This window comes from Pollicipes pollicipes, unplaced genomic scaffold (assembly GCF_011947565.3).
Source record: "Pollicipes pollicipes isolate AB1234 unplaced genomic scaffold, Ppol_2.1 Scaffold_5724;HRSCAF=6776_pilon_pilon_pilon, whole genome shotgun sequence".
Classification (NCBI taxonomy): domain Eukaryota; kingdom Metazoa; phylum Arthropoda; class Thecostraca; order Pollicipedomorpha; family Pollicipedidae; genus Pollicipes; species Pollicipes pollicipes.
The window spans coordinates 10422039-10440102 of record NW_023596746.1 but is presented as its reverse complement, the minus strand read 5'-3'; the positions used below and the strand labels follow the sequence as shown (position 1 = coordinate 10440102).

At 50.1% G+C, this 18064-nt stretch overlaps 1 protein-coding gene across 1 annotated transcript in view; it reads left to right on the top strand.

Annotated features, from left to right (window-relative positions):
• Nucleotides 1-696: 696 nt before the first annotated feature.
• LOC119102651 (uncharacterized) overlaps nt 697-18064 on the top strand; it is a 21115-nt gene continuing 3747 nt past the window's right edge. The window contains exons 1-4 of the mRNA XM_037226111.1: nt 697-778; nt 15285-15421; nt 16139-16280; nt 16643-16903. Of these exons, the coding sequence (XP_037082006.1) occupies nt 15285-15421; nt 16139-16280; nt 16643-16903 (540 nt within the window). The 5' untranslated portion in view covers nt 697-778. The remainder of the gene's footprint in view (nt 779-15284; nt 15422-16138; nt 16281-16642; nt 16904-18064) is intronic.

Below are 18064 nucleotides of genomic sequence, written 5' to 3'. Positions count from 1 at the left end.
ACATTTGCATTTGCACCCTGTTGATGCCAGATTATTGCTCCAAGTGAGAGTGCGCAAGACCATCTACCCTGTAACCCCGCCAGCGAACGTCAGACCACCATTTGGCCACCCTGCGGTGCGCCATCGGTGCAGCGGGCGGCGTACAGAGCACCAACGGAGGCGACTGGCGGACAACAGGGCTCTTCTGACGTCAGACCGAAGGCCGGCCGCAGCCAGCCGGCGGTGGGCGCTTGCTCCGCTCATACGTGACCGGGCGGTCGCACCGGCTGGTCCGCCTGGGGGTGTCCGACGCGCTGCTCCAGCCGACCGCGGCGTACAGCCGCCGCGTCTCTCGGGCTCGACACAGCGGAGTGTGAGGCGGCTGGGCGACGCTCTGCGTACTCATCGGCGCCCGTGAATCGTGCGGGCGGACGCCGCGAGAGCGGGCGCTGGGGACGCTCGGCGTGCGGTGCTCGTGCCGGGCGCAGTGCCTGGCCCCGCAGAGGGCGCGGGCCCCTGAGCGGGTCGCAGTGTATGCTGAGGTCGGCAGCGGGGCTGGCCTCCGCAAGTCGCGTAGTTTCGTGTTCTAGCGGCACCCCCCGCCGCCGGGCGCCGCGAGCCCGGCGGCCACATCTGCCGGCCGGCGGGGCCGCCGCGCGTGGAGGTGCGCACTGAAGCTCCAGCAGACAGCGGAAGGCTGCGTGTAATCGATTTCACATAGGACTTCGAGACACAGGAGTGGTACGGAAAATCCCTCTGAGCCAGGCTACGACCGCTGCTGCCGCCGTCTAACCTCAAGGTACGCTTACCCCGCAGCTCAAAAAGTGTGCTTTGGCTATTGCCACCTAAACCACGAGCCCGTTTCATAGCAACTGATGTGCATAAGAACCACAAACTTATACAGATATGCTTCGCAAAACATATGCAGCGAAATCGGAAGATAAAAAGGAAAACTGTATATTTTTTCCATATGTAGCGGAATCGTAAAAGAGCATATCGAAGAAGGTAAGCGTTACAAAGTATAAGCTTCCTCTTGCCTCTTAACTGGCAAACACGATAGGCAGGCCCAGTGGCTGCGATAGGCTGGCAATGGCTTACATTCGTCGCATTCTAAATGATTCAAAACAACAAGTGTAAAAAGCAGAATGTTTTGTGCCAAATAACACAATAGCAGCCATTTTGGACGCTCAGAACCACCACTGATCATGGACGGCAAACTGTTCTCTGTATGTGCGGTGAGAATACTCTCCCAGGTAGATACCGCTGCTTTCAAGACGGCATCCGGCGACGATAGCGTGTCAGCTGTTTGGGCGTGTTTGTTACCAGTTGTGTGACTGCATTTCCCACCACATCATCGGCTGTCCGCTGAATTATGATCGTCTTCGTAAAACACAGGGTCTTTTTCTGTTTTCTTTTAGTGCGCACGAGCGTCGTCGCCAACGGCGGCACGTGTCGGAAAATTTTGGAAATGATTTGTAACGCCTGCAATATTCCCAGAAATGCTTGCTAATCTGAAACAGATATATACTTCTAATCAATATCACCGTGTTCCGCAGTTTCTTACAAATGTAATGAGAAACCACAAGCTACATTTGAAGCATGTACCATCGGTAAGGTCAGGCTAAAAGCTGATCCCATGTTGGAAGGCCGGGCTGAGTATTGGTGGAACTATAGGTCACAGCCATTTTGTGCGCACATATTAATGGTGAAGTGAACTTGATGACTTAACATTACCCGCGGCCTCCCGTCTCTGCGCGTCTAGTGCGCGCCCTGCTTTGTCTAGTTCCATGAGCCGGCACGTGCACTGCCGAACATGATCCGTGCGTTCAGCGAAACGGCTTCAGTAGCCAAGGCACGGTAAAGCACACGATCTATCTAAGCTTTTAGCTATACTGCGTGTCAAACATCATCACTATCTCCATGTGTGTGGCGTAGGCTTTGCTACATTTAGGGCGTAGGTATCTGCTGCACCGCAGTTTCAACTTCATTGCTCACCACAACGGAAATGCAAATTGACAAAGCCTGGTCGATAAGTGGGCGACCGATTCAAATTCGGGGCCTTGAAAACCCTATTAGGTATCAAAAGCGTCAACAAAGATTCACCTAATTAAGTTACCTTGTGTGACCTTAGAAAGGTCAAGAGACAATGTGCAAATATCAGTCCAGATACGTTCTTGTCTAAATCACTCAAAATGTGCAGTCTGGTGGATGATGCCATGCCAAGTTGCAGTAATCGGCGGTTTCGCTCAAAGTGGGCGGAGGATGCTCCATTCACGACCTCATAGCTCCGTTACCTGACATGACCTGACCAATATTTTCATTAAGAAAGTTGCGGAAAGCATGCAACGGATGGTGCTGAAAATATCAGCACGACCCGCCAAACGGCACGGCGTTCATCTCGGACCTTCAGCGGGTGTCGCATTGACCCCTGCACCGGAGAGGGCTAAGACCAGGGCGACCGACGGAAAGTCGCACTTGACTACAAGATAAGGCCACGTACCCTTCCCTGCTCTGAGAGATGGCATGGCTACGTTTTTTATGTCAATGATGACATATTCCGCCTTGAACCAGATTGGCGTTACGTGCTGACAGGTTTCTACACGTGAATTATATAAAATATGCGCGTAGTTGTATAGAAACAGGGCATGTGGTTCAGTGTAGTCAAACGTGGCTGGCAAAATTATACCGAACAAGTTGAGCATCCGACTTTGAAATTGGATATGCAGGGCTAGCAGAACAATCCGTGCCACTTATTTTAGGACAGGCAAAGGCGACGTTTGCTGGCTTTGTCCCCCATATCAGTCGTTTTTACGATAAACAAATGCAATGACAAGTTCTTAAGAAAGGTTTTTCAAATGTTCAGATGAATGTTTGGTATATACTTAACGCTCTGGTTAGGAAATGTTGCTTTCATGCAATTTCTGAAGCAGCAAAAGGTTTACCACGTGTATACGAGTAGCAAAAAATAAAATGAATTAGGTTAAGTTAGACCCTGTCTAGACATTTCTTTAACCGATGCCTTTAGCTCACCCAAATTTAGAAAAGTACTTTTTCTGGAAATCAGCAATGTGAATCGGTCGAGGACGTTGGATACTGGGTGTGCCATTATTGTTTACATCTATGCTAAGTGGGCGGGACGGGCTCTGACGATCATTTCATTAAAAAATCAGTCGTCTTGGATTATGTTACGGTATGCAAGACTTGTAACCTCTGAAAGTATTGTGCGCAGGCTCTGTAAGTACAGTAAACAAGCTCTGTAAGAGCTGTAAGTAAGCTCTGCAAGTACGGCATGCCCATGAACGGAGACGCTGCAAGGATATGAAACAATTTTAATGCGTCTGCGTCAGAGATGCTACCGAATGTTTTTAGAAAGCTCTGAAAAGTCTCAAGAGGAAAACGTGTGGCATCATACCTGTCAATAAAAGCATGATCTTGTTTACAGCCAGCCATCCGCAATTTGATCAAGTTATGCATTTTACGAGCGTGTTTTTGGCTACCTGCGGAACATTTTTAACGGAAAATCGCTGCTGAAAGTGTGTGGTTAAAAAAAGACGCTGAAAAGGTTTTAGAAACTGTTTTGAAATGTTTTGTACCGTACCCCTTCGTGAAAACGGCTGCGAACAAGGTAGCTGTTTTGGGACCGAAATGTGCCATTCATGTCAAGAACGTATCGATTTAAATTTAGGCGTACGATAGCTACCGCGTTAAGTAATCTCATGATTGCAACATCAGACTGGTGCAGGCGCGGTACATGAGACCGTTGTGCACAACGGACGAAGCAGGGTTGGGAGCTGATGGCTTGTCCCGACCGGCGCGCGGCTGACCCCGAGGGTCGGCCGCCTACGACTACATGAGGTTCGGGTGCCGGTAGTGCAGTGGTTAGCGCGTCTGCGCCAGGGTGAGTAGCAGGCGACGCCATGTAGCCTCAGTAGCGGAGTGCGTCGTAAAGCCACAATCACACAAACTGCATGAGGTCACACCATCACCGTTCACTTTGCGTTCCGCTGCATGCGTCAACGTAAACAGCGAAGCGCGATGAAATCGGCAGCATCTTGCCAGTCAATGCTTTTAGTATGTTTTTGATCGAGTGGAATGTTGAAATGAATGGACAAGGATAGACTTGCCACACTGACTTAGTATGCAATACTGCATGGCACGCTAAGCGATGGGGTATGAAGTCGCTCATGTCCTTAAGTGAGGCTTGCTAAATGTCTTCGGATGCCTTCATAAATAGTTGATGGCATTTTGTCATGAAAATATGTGCATGACATAACTTCTGTGTTACGTGCTCTTTCTCATGCTGGAGTGGATATGCAAGTTCTTAATGACTTTTTCAAGAACTTTATTTATCCCGATATACATGTGGCGCAGACATGACAACGCGTCTGTCGTAAAAGGAGATAAAGAAATGGGGAGCTTCACGCTGTGTGAATGGGAGTTACTTGTACGAAGAAGGTGTCAGCTTTCCAAGTTGCTTTATTACACCTACACTCGACACTTTATCACACTTTACACGTTATTATTACACTTGCACTTTATTCTGGAGTCCAGCGTATGTAGCCACCCAAAGGCATGCGAACGGACATTTAGGCTTAGCGTGGTGTTTAACACAAGTGACGCTCCAAGCTTGTGAAATAAAATTGTTCAACGTTGTTCACTTCAAGCGCAATTCCTCTAACTTTGTCGATGTCAGTTCCGTAATGTCTATTCTAAGCTTTTCCACACGGATTTACACAATGATTGCGTGCACCGCAAACGCGGTTACACAATGTTCACCCACCGAATACCGAACCCTAAAATGGGTGGACAGCAAAGTTGTGTTCGTCATTCGAAATCGCGTGATCATGTTCGTCCGGCACTAAGAGGGTATGATCGCAAAATGGAGAGCTTTTTACGTTATCAAAATATGCTGCGAATTTGCAGCACATATTTTGTCCATGTCCTTTTCTTTACGTACTAAATGTCGAACTATAATTCCAAGGATAGACAGTGTGGTACGTTGAAAGATGGGTGGAAAGCACTGAACCGATTTTTTCACACACCGCACATGCGCAAAGTAATCTGGATTGTACAAAATGCGTTCCTAGTCGTGCTATTTACCACTTGCAGCCTTCCACCACCGCGCGCCACCACTCTTCTCACCAAGTAAATGACCGTGGCTGGCACGTGATGGTTTTGTCATGTCGTCACAGAGGTTGTCACGTCACATCATTTGGGCTTTACGACGCACCCAGCTGCTGAGGCTGTATGACGTCGCCTGCCTCTCACCCTGGCGGGAAGGGCGGGCACCGCGGAGAATCGAGCCCCGTACCTCTGGTTTCCCAGACTTGCAGTGGTTAACACGGACGCGTTAACCACTACACTACCGGCACCCACATGATGGTTTTGTGTCGGTTTTGTCTGCGTACATAATTCTACTTGCTTTGTGATTAATTCAGACATTCACCTGGATTCTATTGTCGGTTTTCAGCTCTCGTTGGTTCTTTCGGTAGAACAAGACTGCTGGCTTTAGCTTCCAGTCTGAGTCTTTTAACCATACGAAATCCCAGGATTGTGGCTGTCATTTTTTTCTCTCCAGAAAACTAGGTTCCACACCCCTGTTTCTTCTTATTCTGGCTTCTGATTTTCACTGTCTCTTTTGTAAAACACGACCAAGGATCCCAGTTCCCACCGTTTTTTCGAGACCCTGGATACTGATCCCAGTGGATCTTTTGACAAATGAAGACGCTGTTCTTTCAGCAACACAAAACCCTGAATCCGGGTCTCCACTTCCCCTTGTTCTTCTGTAAATGCCCTAGGTTCTCATAACTTTTTTTTGTTAAGAACAGACCGTGTCTCACGGTAGGTGTTTCATCCGTGGACGAGCCCAAAGCGTGAATATGGAGTGCTCCGAAAGTTTTGAGACCTAAACTACCCCTAGCCCAAAAACACGATCCGGCACAGCCCGAATCTTTTTGCCGTAAAAAGTAAGGCAGCATACTACAGAAATCGACACAATGGGCATGCCCTGATTCTGCTACAACAATAAAGCGTTACTGCTTGGTGTAGAACATGGCCAGTGGTCACTTGCTAAAAGAAACCATTCACTCATCGCTTGTAGATATCAGTGCGCCTGAGCTCATGGTTCATTTTGTTTTAGATTCGCGTACATGTGTACGCGATAAAGCAGTATCAGCGTGATGTTACTTTTGGCCTAGAGGCAGTCTGTGCATGTGAAACAATTGTGATTGCTAAGTTGTGATAATGCCCTGTGACGTTTGGATGGTTTGCTGGTGATATGTTTATGTGATTGTTTTAAGCAACCAAGCAGCTTACGTAATACTTGGTTGATAATCGTTATGGCTGCACCACAGCTGACTAACATTTACTAGTTGTTCTTCCTGCAAATTTCAGGGCCTGGTTTCGGTGACTCTCTTCACACAAACACAGACCCTGACAACGAAATTCAGAGCCCGGTTCCAAGCCGTCCTGTTTTTAGGAAGAACATTTTTAAGACTGACTCGCCAAAACTCCGCGCCGTTGATGCTCTCAGATATTTTCCCAGAAGCGATCTTGCATCATATGGTGATGAACGGACAGAAGGTGCATGTTAGAGTGTAAATACGCTTTGCTGACAAGCTGACATCGGTCGCATTTTCACCACACCACCAGCCTATGTCGCAGCTTGCACGCCGTCGCACACACGTACAGGGTGTTGTGCTCCGCATTGCCATGGACACCACGTCAGCTAAGCTTTATCCGTTTTATCCGCTGGTAAAGCGTATTTCTATATGCTGGCAACCTCTGCTGATCCAGAGTTGACTCGCACCACCACCAGATAGTACTAGATAAAAGATATCCATGTGACATTAGATATTTAGGTAGTGATACTAAATATGCACGTGCCCACCCACGTAGAGAAATTACATTTTGGAGTTTAGGTCCCACGATCATTATATAATTGCCAAATTCGTATCAAATACAGATCTATGTATGACTCAGTGTAAAAAGTCAGTAAGAGCTTTTGCAACTATACACCATCTGCTATAGATGGGTACGCATGCCTACAACGGATATAAGAAATCAGGGAGCTGGCAAATTCATTTAATCATCATCAGTGTTGTGGTCCAGGTCGGCTTTTCCCGAGTACGGCTCAAAAACCGTATTAATCCCACCCCTGTCACACTTATCCATTTTGTACACCAATATTTACTAAAGGTCTTGTAACATTTATTGATATAGAGGTAAATCCATTCCCATCAAACCCACGATGAATCCAAGAGCAAAGGAAGGCGTCGAAAGTTCTCAGAAGCTCGCAGACGGGTGAGGGGGGGGGGGGGGAAGAAGCACTTGTAATGATTCTTTTCCACAGGGCCCATAGGGCCAATATTAAATTTTCGGAGTTTTCGGGCTCTGCCCGTCTCTCCCATCACCTGAACGTCTAACGGTGGATATTGCGCGTTGGCTGATATGCTTTTTGCCGTGAACGGATTCGGAAGGAACCAGTATTGAACGAATATAGTTGTTGTTCCGCACTCGTAATGGCCTCTCTACCACTAGCCGTAGTGACCTCTGCACCACCAGCTGTAGTTGCTTGTAGTCATATTCACCGAGGGCTTTAGCTAAGTGAAACATAATTTCGTGATTTCATATTTGCCTGGCCTTCATGAATAACGCGCGATAACACCACATTGATGTGCAAGGGCCTGTAACGGATTAATGCGTGATTCGATCGATAACCATCACTTCGTTTTGTCATCTTATGGCTCATTTCTGTCATCTTTTTGCTCAGGATAAGATTTGGGGGCCAATAGTCCAGTTGCAGTCCTGATATGTCCTCAAATTATTGTTTTGGTACCCGTGAAGTTGTGTTGTTCCGATTAAAAGAAAAGCAAAGGCTTTTTCTTATATAGTATCTAACCTACAGCATACAGACAGCAAAATAGTATTTTACAGCAATGGCACCGAGGAAACGACCGAATATGTTGAACGACAAAATTCTGTTGCTTTATTTTGAAAGCAGCACATCTTGTTGACATCCAAAAACGAGAGGTGTTAGTCCTTCTTGTGAAGAACTCCTGGTGGCGTTCTGGTTCGTGCTGTTTCCTTGAGCATAATTCCAGGCTGGATCCTGGTTCTCGCTGGATCTCCAGGTTAAATGCGTGCAGTATCGTGTTCTTGCATGTGTGCTGGGTCATGGCTCTTTCCAGGTCCACTGACATAATGCCAGGCTGGATCCTGGTCCTCGCCTAGTCCCTGCGTGCAGTCCAGGCCCCATCTTGGTTCTTGGTCGGTTCTCTCGGCTTATCATGGGACTGGATCCTTGCTACTGGAAGATCGTTCAGCTTCATGTCAGGCTGAGTCCTGGTCCTCACTGCTTTTCTCGACCTATTTCCACCATAGTTCCTGGTTTTCCTTCCGGAACTAAAAACCAGGAAGCGGTTACCAGAATAAATATCCGGAACCAGGCACATGTAAGGGAGTTATATTTTTGTCTCGCACCTTAGTCAAGGAGCGTAGGTCCCGTCAGCGCTCAGTTGGCTTGAGAACCTGCTTTTAAGCTCACCCACCCGCGGCGGGGCGGGTTCGAGTCGCTTCAAATGCTCGCCATTGACCATTGACTAGAATGGTCCGGAGCCACTGAAGGCGGACGCGCTTAAGGTCAATTGACGTTATAAGGCAGGACGGACCCATGCCGGGGATCGCCGCACGGGTCCATCCATGCGGTCTTCGCCGCAAAGTACTGTCGTCGGCGTGGACTTTCGCGATCGGGTGATGGGGCCAGAGTCCGCGCAACAAGCACCGCTTAGTGTAGGCGCGGATCTCAGAAACTCATTCAGTCAGAAACTTGGGACTAAATCACAAAAGATATCGTACACTCCAAAGATATTGTACAAAGACCACAGGCATCGTTCCCCCTGGAATTCGCCTGAACTCACAATTCAGCATCGTTGTCTTGTGCATAATGCAGATAAGCGGCTGCGTGACAACAACGCGATGTAATTTTGAAATCCATCACCAAAACGTCTGAATTACCGCGGTGGTGTCACAACTGCAATCAGAACTTGACGGCACTCGAATTGGGTCTGTTATCATGCACATCCGGGTTGCAAATGTCGCCAGACCGACAAGATCACTTCCATAGATCAATATTTACGTTGCGTTGCATAAACATGAACTTGCAGGGCTGGCAGTAGGGGGAACCATTTCGCAGAATACGCAGTGGATTCATGGGACGTGTGTCGTCTGGCTCCACTTAATACGTTTGAGCCGTTTCTGGCTCTTGGCACTTCCAGTGAATCGTATTAAAACAACTCGTGACGAGTGTTGAGCTATTTTAAAAGGCGTGAGGATATTCTCGTAACTCGAGGTAGACTGTGTAGCCTTGCATCTCTGGCACATGTCTGGTGGGTGCAACGTAGAGAATCGTTGATTTGGTGGGTAACAGATGCTCACGTGCATGGTGCAAACCTCCGCACGCTCCATTGTTCTACTCCCATTTTCACAATGCACCAGTGAAGGAAGCGACCTGGCGATCACCCATGGAGCCACTGCAATGTTTTCGAAGCTCCTGACTATTGTAGCGTACGTCCGATCACTGGCGTGGTCATTGTCTGGCATGCTGGGAGCCGCACCAGCCAGTGAATGGGCAGCTGTATTGCTGGGCCGCACTGGTCGGTGGATGGGTAGCTGTATTGCTGGGCCGCACTGGTCGGTGGATGGGCAGCTGTGCTGCTTGGTCGCGCTGGTCGGTGGACGGGTAGCTGTGTTGCTGGGCCGCACTGGTCGGTGGATGGGCAGCTGTGTTGCTGGACCGTACCGGTCGGGGGATGGGCAGCTGTGTTGCTGGGCCGCCTTCATTCCGCCCCCGCCGCAGCCACGTGTCGGGCCGTGCGAGAGGGCCGGTATCCGCGCGAGCGTGCCTCCCCGCCCTCGGGCGGCGTTTCCGGTCGTGCTGAGGAGCCATCCGGCCGGCGGAAGGCAATCTGTGGTGCCCTGGCAGAGGCTCGTCTCGCGGCCCATTACTGCCAGACAGAGCCGGGGCCGGCCCAGCCGCAGCCTGGTTCAGCCCGCCGCAGGGTGCGTCCGCAGCCGCGGACGGTGCCAACAGCTGATAAACATGACCGGCGGATTTTGGCATGCTAAGTTTTTTTTAAGGTTTTCCAGCTTCGCGCCAGGGCTATCCGTACGAAAACTACTTGAACGGTGGAAATTGACACACTACATCCATATGCAGCCACCTAAACAACTTACACGCTCAGCACGCCGAACACTTGTCGGCTTTAGGGTTTCTTAGTTTATTAACTTTTTAGGCAGCATCACAATTTATTGTGCACTAGCAAATCTGAACATACAGCGTCACACTCTTGCCATGTCAGTTCATTGCATTTCACTCTGCGTTGTACTTTTCCGTATAGTCCTTCTACTGCATAACATATCGATTTCTTTTTTAACGATGCACCTATTTTTGAGGTATTTGATGCCTAAGTGATCTCTTCGATCGATGATAAGCATACACGTGTCAAGTACGTGAGCAATTGCTGTGATCACAAACAACCACTATCGCCTCGTTTTCCAGTCACAAACCCATCAATTCCCATCAATGAATTTAGCCAACCAGTCACAGTATCCCAATGGTCGTGAACATGGTGATGCTTACGGCGTTCATGCGCTGTTGTTTTCCGATATCTGTTTCAGCTCCCGTACATTTCTGTTTTTGTGACTCCTGCCTGGGGTGGAGCAATGCTTGTGGCGGCCATTTGCGTGATTATCACTAATGTGCAAGGGAAAGGTGCACAGACGGTGTAACTTTACGTGGGAATATAAACGTTAACCAAAGTGGTGCCGACAAATTCTCCGCCCACTCAATTTCCCATGTATTTCTAGTATGTCTGTATCTCTACCATTTCTAATGTTCATTATGGTATCGTACAAATATTTAGCCTCCGGTCTCCTTTACAGAACGCCTGTAATGTTTGGATGGGTGGTGTGTTCTGACTCCCGCTGGTGTTTTGTTGCACGCGCCAATTTCTCAGCAGACTTTCAACGAGGCCTACGTATTCCAGGCCCAGGCGCGATGGGTACTAGTTCTCGTGTTAATAAATTAATGATAGACACAATTATTTCGGGTCAGATGCCGCATTTTCCAAAAATTGCACCTTTTCACCATCATTAAGCATTACTTTTTCGGTATCACTTCGGCATTTATAAGCATCATACACACGAAAGCATGCTTCGTGGCCATGTGGAACCTGGACAGGCGTGTTTGTCGTTCAATTACGATTACAACGGTTTGTATTTGTGCGTCTTTTGAGCATGCATTTATGATATATTGCCCGTTATTGTAACAATGTCGGCCCACCGCGCGCGTTCCGCAGCATCGCTGATTACCGCCCGCCGGCCGCGTAAATAGTGAAGTTCGCCGTGCAGTGTTGCATAAAATCCGCCACTGCTCTAAAACCAGAGAAGATAGGAACACGTTTTGATGCCAAAACACCGAGACATGCAGAACTAGGCAGCAGAAACTACTGTACATTGGGCGTTTAGTTATTTTGCAGACTTTCTGTTGAAGTCTGGCGCTGACTTAGAAATTATTCACTGCAGGCGATAGGCTTTGTGATAGAGCCTGCTCTGCATAAAATGATCACAGTGCATGCGAGTCGCACTGACACATTGTTAACGACGGACAAAACTAGGAACGAAAATCCTTCCAAGATTTGAGGTGTTCATTCCAACGGTCCATAGCCGAGCCATCCACCACCAAGGCATGGGCTGGTACAGCTTTCAGAGGTCCACAGCCGAGCCATCCACCACCACGGCGTCGGCTGGTACAGCTTCCACGCCTGTGTCAGCTGGGACCGGGCTTTCCGAAAAGTCTGACCCGAGATCATATATGAGCGTGGATTAGATCAACCCAGAAGATCCTTACGAGATCCGAGCGAGACCTTTACTGCTGATAGGTGAGGAGGGTGGCACATGGTAGCCGCCGCCATAAACAACCGCCTCAACAGTTCACCGAATATTTTACATCTTAACGCATCTAGCCATAGTCACCAAATGAATTCAACGTGGTTGGAAACAATGATGGGAGGAAGCTAGTATGGCTAAGCGAATCAGATGGTACATCATTGCACCCAGATGCGTAGCCAAAGTTATCTAGTATAAACTTCCCGACACAGGCCCGGCTCAGGGTTTTGCGTCTGCCTGCCCTTGCAACAGACCTGACTAGACCATATGCAGAAGGCACAAACGATGAAGTGTAACCCACACTGACTTGGTTAGTTCGCCGCACTTTGAATCGTTTCATGCAAAATTAGATGTACTTTGTAGGTTCGCTGACCTGCGACAGGTCAGAGTCAAGCCGTGGATTCGGAGAAGTCAGTTTCTAGGGAGTCGTGCAAGGCACTCTTTTAGCTGCATTGCTTTTTCACGCTCGACCGGTAGCACTAAAACTGTTCCAGCCCAAGCGTGGCACAATTTCTACCATTTGTGACTTGGTAGTATGGAGTAGCTGTTACATTTGCACAAAACAGTTTATAATACATTTGACATTTTATTCGCATTTTGCGTGGGTGTGCTTGGTCAATGAGTTGTGGAATTGTCGACCAAAATGACCTAAATATTTTGTAGGTCAAGTTCCTCATTTTCGGAAGATGCGCGAAAAATGGATTCTTATAATGTGAATGCATGAAGATCGACAGCTTTGGCCAGTTGACAACAATGGATCTCAGAGGGCGGAAAGCGCACGTGCATTTCAGCCAGGTGCTTAGTTGAGCAAAAAGGTTCGGGATGATCCAATATGCCACCGCAATGCTGCTGCTGCAAAACATTGCAATGCTGCAAAAAGTGATACGGAATCTGTTTCAACACGCGGTCAAATTATGAATGAAATCAATGGAATTTTTGCCACGCGACAAATATGTGTTTTGCTCCACTTTTTATGCTGGGCACAATTAGGAGTATATACCAGACACCTAAATCCGTTTGAAACATGTCTCTATCATTGCATACAAAGCCTTGTTACTGATTACCTGGTAGACTGGCCTTTAGTCTGGACTCCAGGCGGCCGGACTGCTGGGCGGATTGAGCGCCAGCCGACCGCCCGTCGGCCCGAGCTGCCTAAGCAAACTCAGCTGCCTCAGCAGCAGGTGTTGTGGGTCGCAGCCGGAAGTGGTTCTCAGACGGTCAGCAGTCAGCAGTCAGCAGCCGTGGCGCGCTGCGCTCGAGCGACGCCGTGATATCATGCGCCCGTGGCACGCCGGAAACGCAGCGTGCATTCATTGGGCCAATATATGCACCGGCTGCAGCGGCCGTGGTGGAGACTTGCAGAGTGGCACCGGGGCCGGCACATTATGACTTAAACAAATGACAGTCATGAGGCTGGTTACGGGCTATGCATTTTGCCTTGAAATTCGCATTGATAACCGCGAACTATGCATCTTTCCCGTTGGCAACCAATGTGTTTGTCATTGCCTAAGAATCTGAAAGTTCTGAATGGACAAATTTGTGGCAACACAGTTCATGCCAAGCAGGGCTTGTTGTATGAGTGCCACAAGACTCGGCACGGTCCACCCTGCCCTCTGACGTCATCTGACCTCTAGCGCAGCCACTGCCACCGGCCGTGGGTCATGCCTGTCAAGCCCAGATAGTGAGCGCTTAAAGCGACCCACCCAGCCACGGGTGGGTGAATCGGAAGGAAGGCTTTTCTAACTGACCGGGCTACTGGGATACGCGAAAACACTGTCCATAAGTATGATCGATTCGTCACAAGGTGGCATATTTAGCCTGCAGAGGTAATAAACCACAAGAAAGCTAATAGCCTTTTAGCCATAACGTCTGGAGAGCACACATCAAAATGTATTAAAAGAGACGTTCGTTGATAAATAAGGACTGCCATCAGGATTGTATTGTCGGAACTGAAATTACTTACAATCCGTTACACTAATCAATCTCTTTTTTAAACAAACATCAATCACATTGATGAATCAGGGCCAGATTCGGAATCATATCATATCTAATCGGACTTGAAAGTTAAAAAACTGGAGTATCTAATTCAGACACGTATCAAATCAATCTAGCTTTAACACACTGGATAGGAATCAGCCCCCTACTCATCATGACGTCTCCAGCCCACTAACTTTGTTTTAGCCGCGACTTACGGATGGATAGACTTGGAGAACTTTCATCTGTTGCATCACTTTGCAAACCGTCTGTGTTTTGAAGCATGGATAGTGTAGGGGAAGACCTATTGCTCGTGACGCTGCTTGAAGAAGGGGCTCTCGGACAACACTCTGTTAGGGTTCAGGAAGCGTTCGAGGGGCGCACAGATAATGAAAAATTCGCCTCGATATTGACAGACTAGCGGAACGACGTCGACGAGTTGATTCGCCTGCTGTACTGTTCATCATACGGTGCTTTTCCCGGGGTATCGCAAAATCATTACGAGGGAGCAGCATCGGTAACGCACGCTAGGCCTGCCACGGACTGACACCATTCGTCACCACCAGAACCAACAGCAACTGTTGCCAAGACCATAGAAGTAACAAGGAAGAACCCTCAGATCTCTGCAAGTGCAGAGCCTTTGGATTTGATGGCACCTTAGGCCGGCCGCGAATTCGGACATCTTTCTCGTGCTTTGATTGGTCAGGGGATGGGATTTCGTCACAGAATTAAATCCCGGTGTACCAAAGTATGTGCTGCGTCACATTCTAGGATCCTCAGACAGAAAAATATATAATTTTGAACATGCACACGCGTGCAACCTAAGAGATCCCCGTTTGGTTGGTAGTGAAGTTGACGCGGCGGGACGAATTTCAGTATCTGCACATGATACTGAGCACAAGCAACGTGGAAAGAACCTGAGATGTAGTTTCCTATTCAGTTGGAGGGGCTCCAGATGCCCCCCCCCCCCCCCCCTCCTCCACGAACATGGGCTCTAGGCCCCCAACATTGAGATGAAGTTGGAGTAAACCCTAGGGAAAAACCCTTTTGTTGATGTACCCAGACAATTTTCCCGAAGGTGGCATACTTACTTTTAATGAATAATGAAACAACAAATAACAAATAGCCAGGCAGTATCACCGCACAACTTCCGTGTCAGGTGAACATGTCTCACTGGCGCTGTGTAAAAACGATGTTTACGAGGCCTTTACTGTTTGGAATAATTCATGCATGCGTGAATCTTTGGATGTATGTTTACCGGTAAAATTAAGCTTCCAATTATGCCTTTTTCTGCCAGGACCATTCAAACAGCGCCAAAGTTGCAATGCCTCTGGTCTCGTGATCACGATTCCGCTGCTTACAGACGGGATGTACTGCCCTTTCAGATGGCCCCCTTTGAGTGGCGAGTCGTGGTCATCCTGCTGGTGAAAACAGCCCTGGCCCGCTGCGAGCATCAGTACAGGCCAAAGCCCGACCACAAGTCAGTCTCCGTCGTAGACCTTGTCGAGAGCAAAAACACGCGGTGGGTAACACGTGACTGCTCAACTACTTCTTCGTCAGTTTGTTGTTGCGTCGGAATGGGTCAGGGATTAAATTGCTTGTTAGAAAATAGTACTGAAATATATAGATATAGGTAGTAAAATAAATTATGTTAATAATATAGCTTACTTATCCAATAGTGGTTATTACTGATCAACATATCACAGATTCACCTGTAACTTGGATTTGGTTTGATCAGACGATTAAAATACAACAGATTTTTGGTTGAATTTAACAACGAATTCTTTTCTTCGTACATTGCTATGCATGATGGGACGCATTTTTGTTGGGCATTGCCAGCAGTAGACCATGACATCAGCCAAACATTGCAGAGGCAGTTGGATCCTGGCTTCCCAGTTGTTCCGTAAATAAAAAGTTGAAAGCACCATCTGGAGCATGCAATGCGCTGGTATCTGTCAGGAGAATTGATACCGATGCCTTTTCTGGATATTGCGTGCTTCTTCTGCATTCTGACGAGTTCACAAACGTAGGACTTTATTGGCGCGGAGAAACACGACATTCTCATGTACAGGAAAGGTAGCGAGCGTGAACTCTCCCAAATATCATGATGCTCGCTTTACAAATGACAACAATGCAGTTTACCGTTCGGTGTAGCGGAAAGCGCTGTACTGGCCGGCCTTCTGTGCCATCCTGCTCGGCTGGGGGGTCGTTTCTGCAGCGCCTTGTCCGTACACGGCAGGTACGACCCGTCGCCAGCCGACCTGGACATCGGGAGACTGATGATGAAGCTCGGACGCTTCCTGGACACGCAGTACATGGGCATCGAGCAGCCGCCTGCCGCCGGCGACGTCAACCACACCACCTGGAAGCTGCCATTCAAGGTGCCGCCTCGCCGGCTCCCCTCTATGCTATGCAGTAATCGGAGGGCCTAGGAAGGGTACTTGGCGCGGGTGTAGTCAGAAATGGCCGTGGGACATTTTAGTTGGGCTGCTTATGTGTTCGTAAGGCAACAACCTGGAACAGATGTGAGAAGTGTGTGCAGCATGTGATGTATGAAATGTGATAGGATGTGCCGACCTGTAAGGCGCTGCCCGGGCGCCAGGGGTTAACTGTGGCACGCGCCTCAACCTTGAACGGCTGTACTACGCTGTGACCGCCGCCCCACCCCAGCGCGTGAGACCGACGCCACGCGGTGACCCGCTGACCGGCGCCACGCGGTGACCTGCTGACCGGCCCGCCGCAGGTGAAGCCGAACGGCCGGCTGAAGCTGACCTCCCGGCTGCCGGCCAGCCTGCGCCGTCTCCGCCTCGACAGGCTGTCGCTTCCCAACGGCACCACGCGGCGGGTCCGGCTGTCGCGGCGCGTGCAGCGCAAGATGCTCAAGTACCTGCACGTGTACACGCACTGTGCTGTGCGCCACCGGTGGAAGGACCTGGGCGTGCGCTTCTGGCCGCGCTGGGTGCGCACGGGCCTGTGCGACACGGCCCGCTCCTGCTCCGTGACGGCCGGCATGACGTGTCAGCCGGCGCGCAGTCGCCACCTGACCCTGCTGCGCTGGCACTGCCAAGACTGGCGGCGCGGCCGGCACTGCAAGTGGCTGCACGTGCGGTACCCGGTGGTGACGCGCTGCGCCTGCGCCTGCCAGCGGCCGTAAGGCTGCGCAGCAGGCGGCGCCGGCCGGCCGCGCGCCATTCTCAGTACCTGACCATAACGGCGCCCGCCGCCCGGGCCTCGTCGTCGAACACGAGACGCGTGCCGCAGTAGACATTCCTGTGGCGCGCGCCAACGCTCGGCGCACGCTCGCCACGGATGGCGGTGGAGTGGCTCGTGGGGGCTGACGTGACATCGTGACCTCATCGCCGCGCAGTAGGGTGTGGTCGTCAGTTTGACTCGCCCCCTAGTGGGATGTGGCCGTTCGCCTGACTCGTTCCCCACTCGGGTGTGACCATCAGCTTAACTCGCTCCCAGTCGGATGTGACCGTCAACTTAACTCGCCCTCCGGTGGTATGTGGACCGTCAGTTTAGCTCATCCCCACCGCGGTGTGACCGTCAGCTTGATTCATTCCCAGGGGGGGGGGGGGGTAACCCTCAGTTTTACTCGTCCTCGACGTGGTGCGACCGACAGCTTGACTTATCCCCCACCAGGGTGTGAGTGTCAGCTTGGTTCGTCTCCAGTAGGGGGTAACCCCTCAGTTTTATTCGTCCCCGGCGTGGTGCGACCGTCAGCTCCCCAGTGGGGTGAAATCCTCGGTTTAATTCGTCCCCGGTGTGGTGTGACCGTCAGCTTGACTCGTCCCCAGTGTCACCTGTCATCTGTTGACGCCGAGTGCGCTACCCACATCGATGTTATTTATTCCTCGTCGTGCCCGTTGGGCGAGCCACCGGCTGGACAGGGTGGCCTGCATTGCGGGCATTGCCGCCGCCCGCCGGCACAATAGGTGCTCGGACATTCCGGCGGTGGAGCGAGGGTGGGGGGGGGGGGGGGGGGGAGGAGGTGGCCGGCTCCGCTTGGTGCGGTGCAGACCCATACAACGTGACAGCGGTCCCCAGTGAGCCGCGCTCGGTCACCGGCCGGCCGGACCCGGTATGACACAGCTGTGCACAGATCCGGTTGACACTGCCCACGAAAGTCAACCGGCTTGATCACAGCTGTCAGCATAGATCC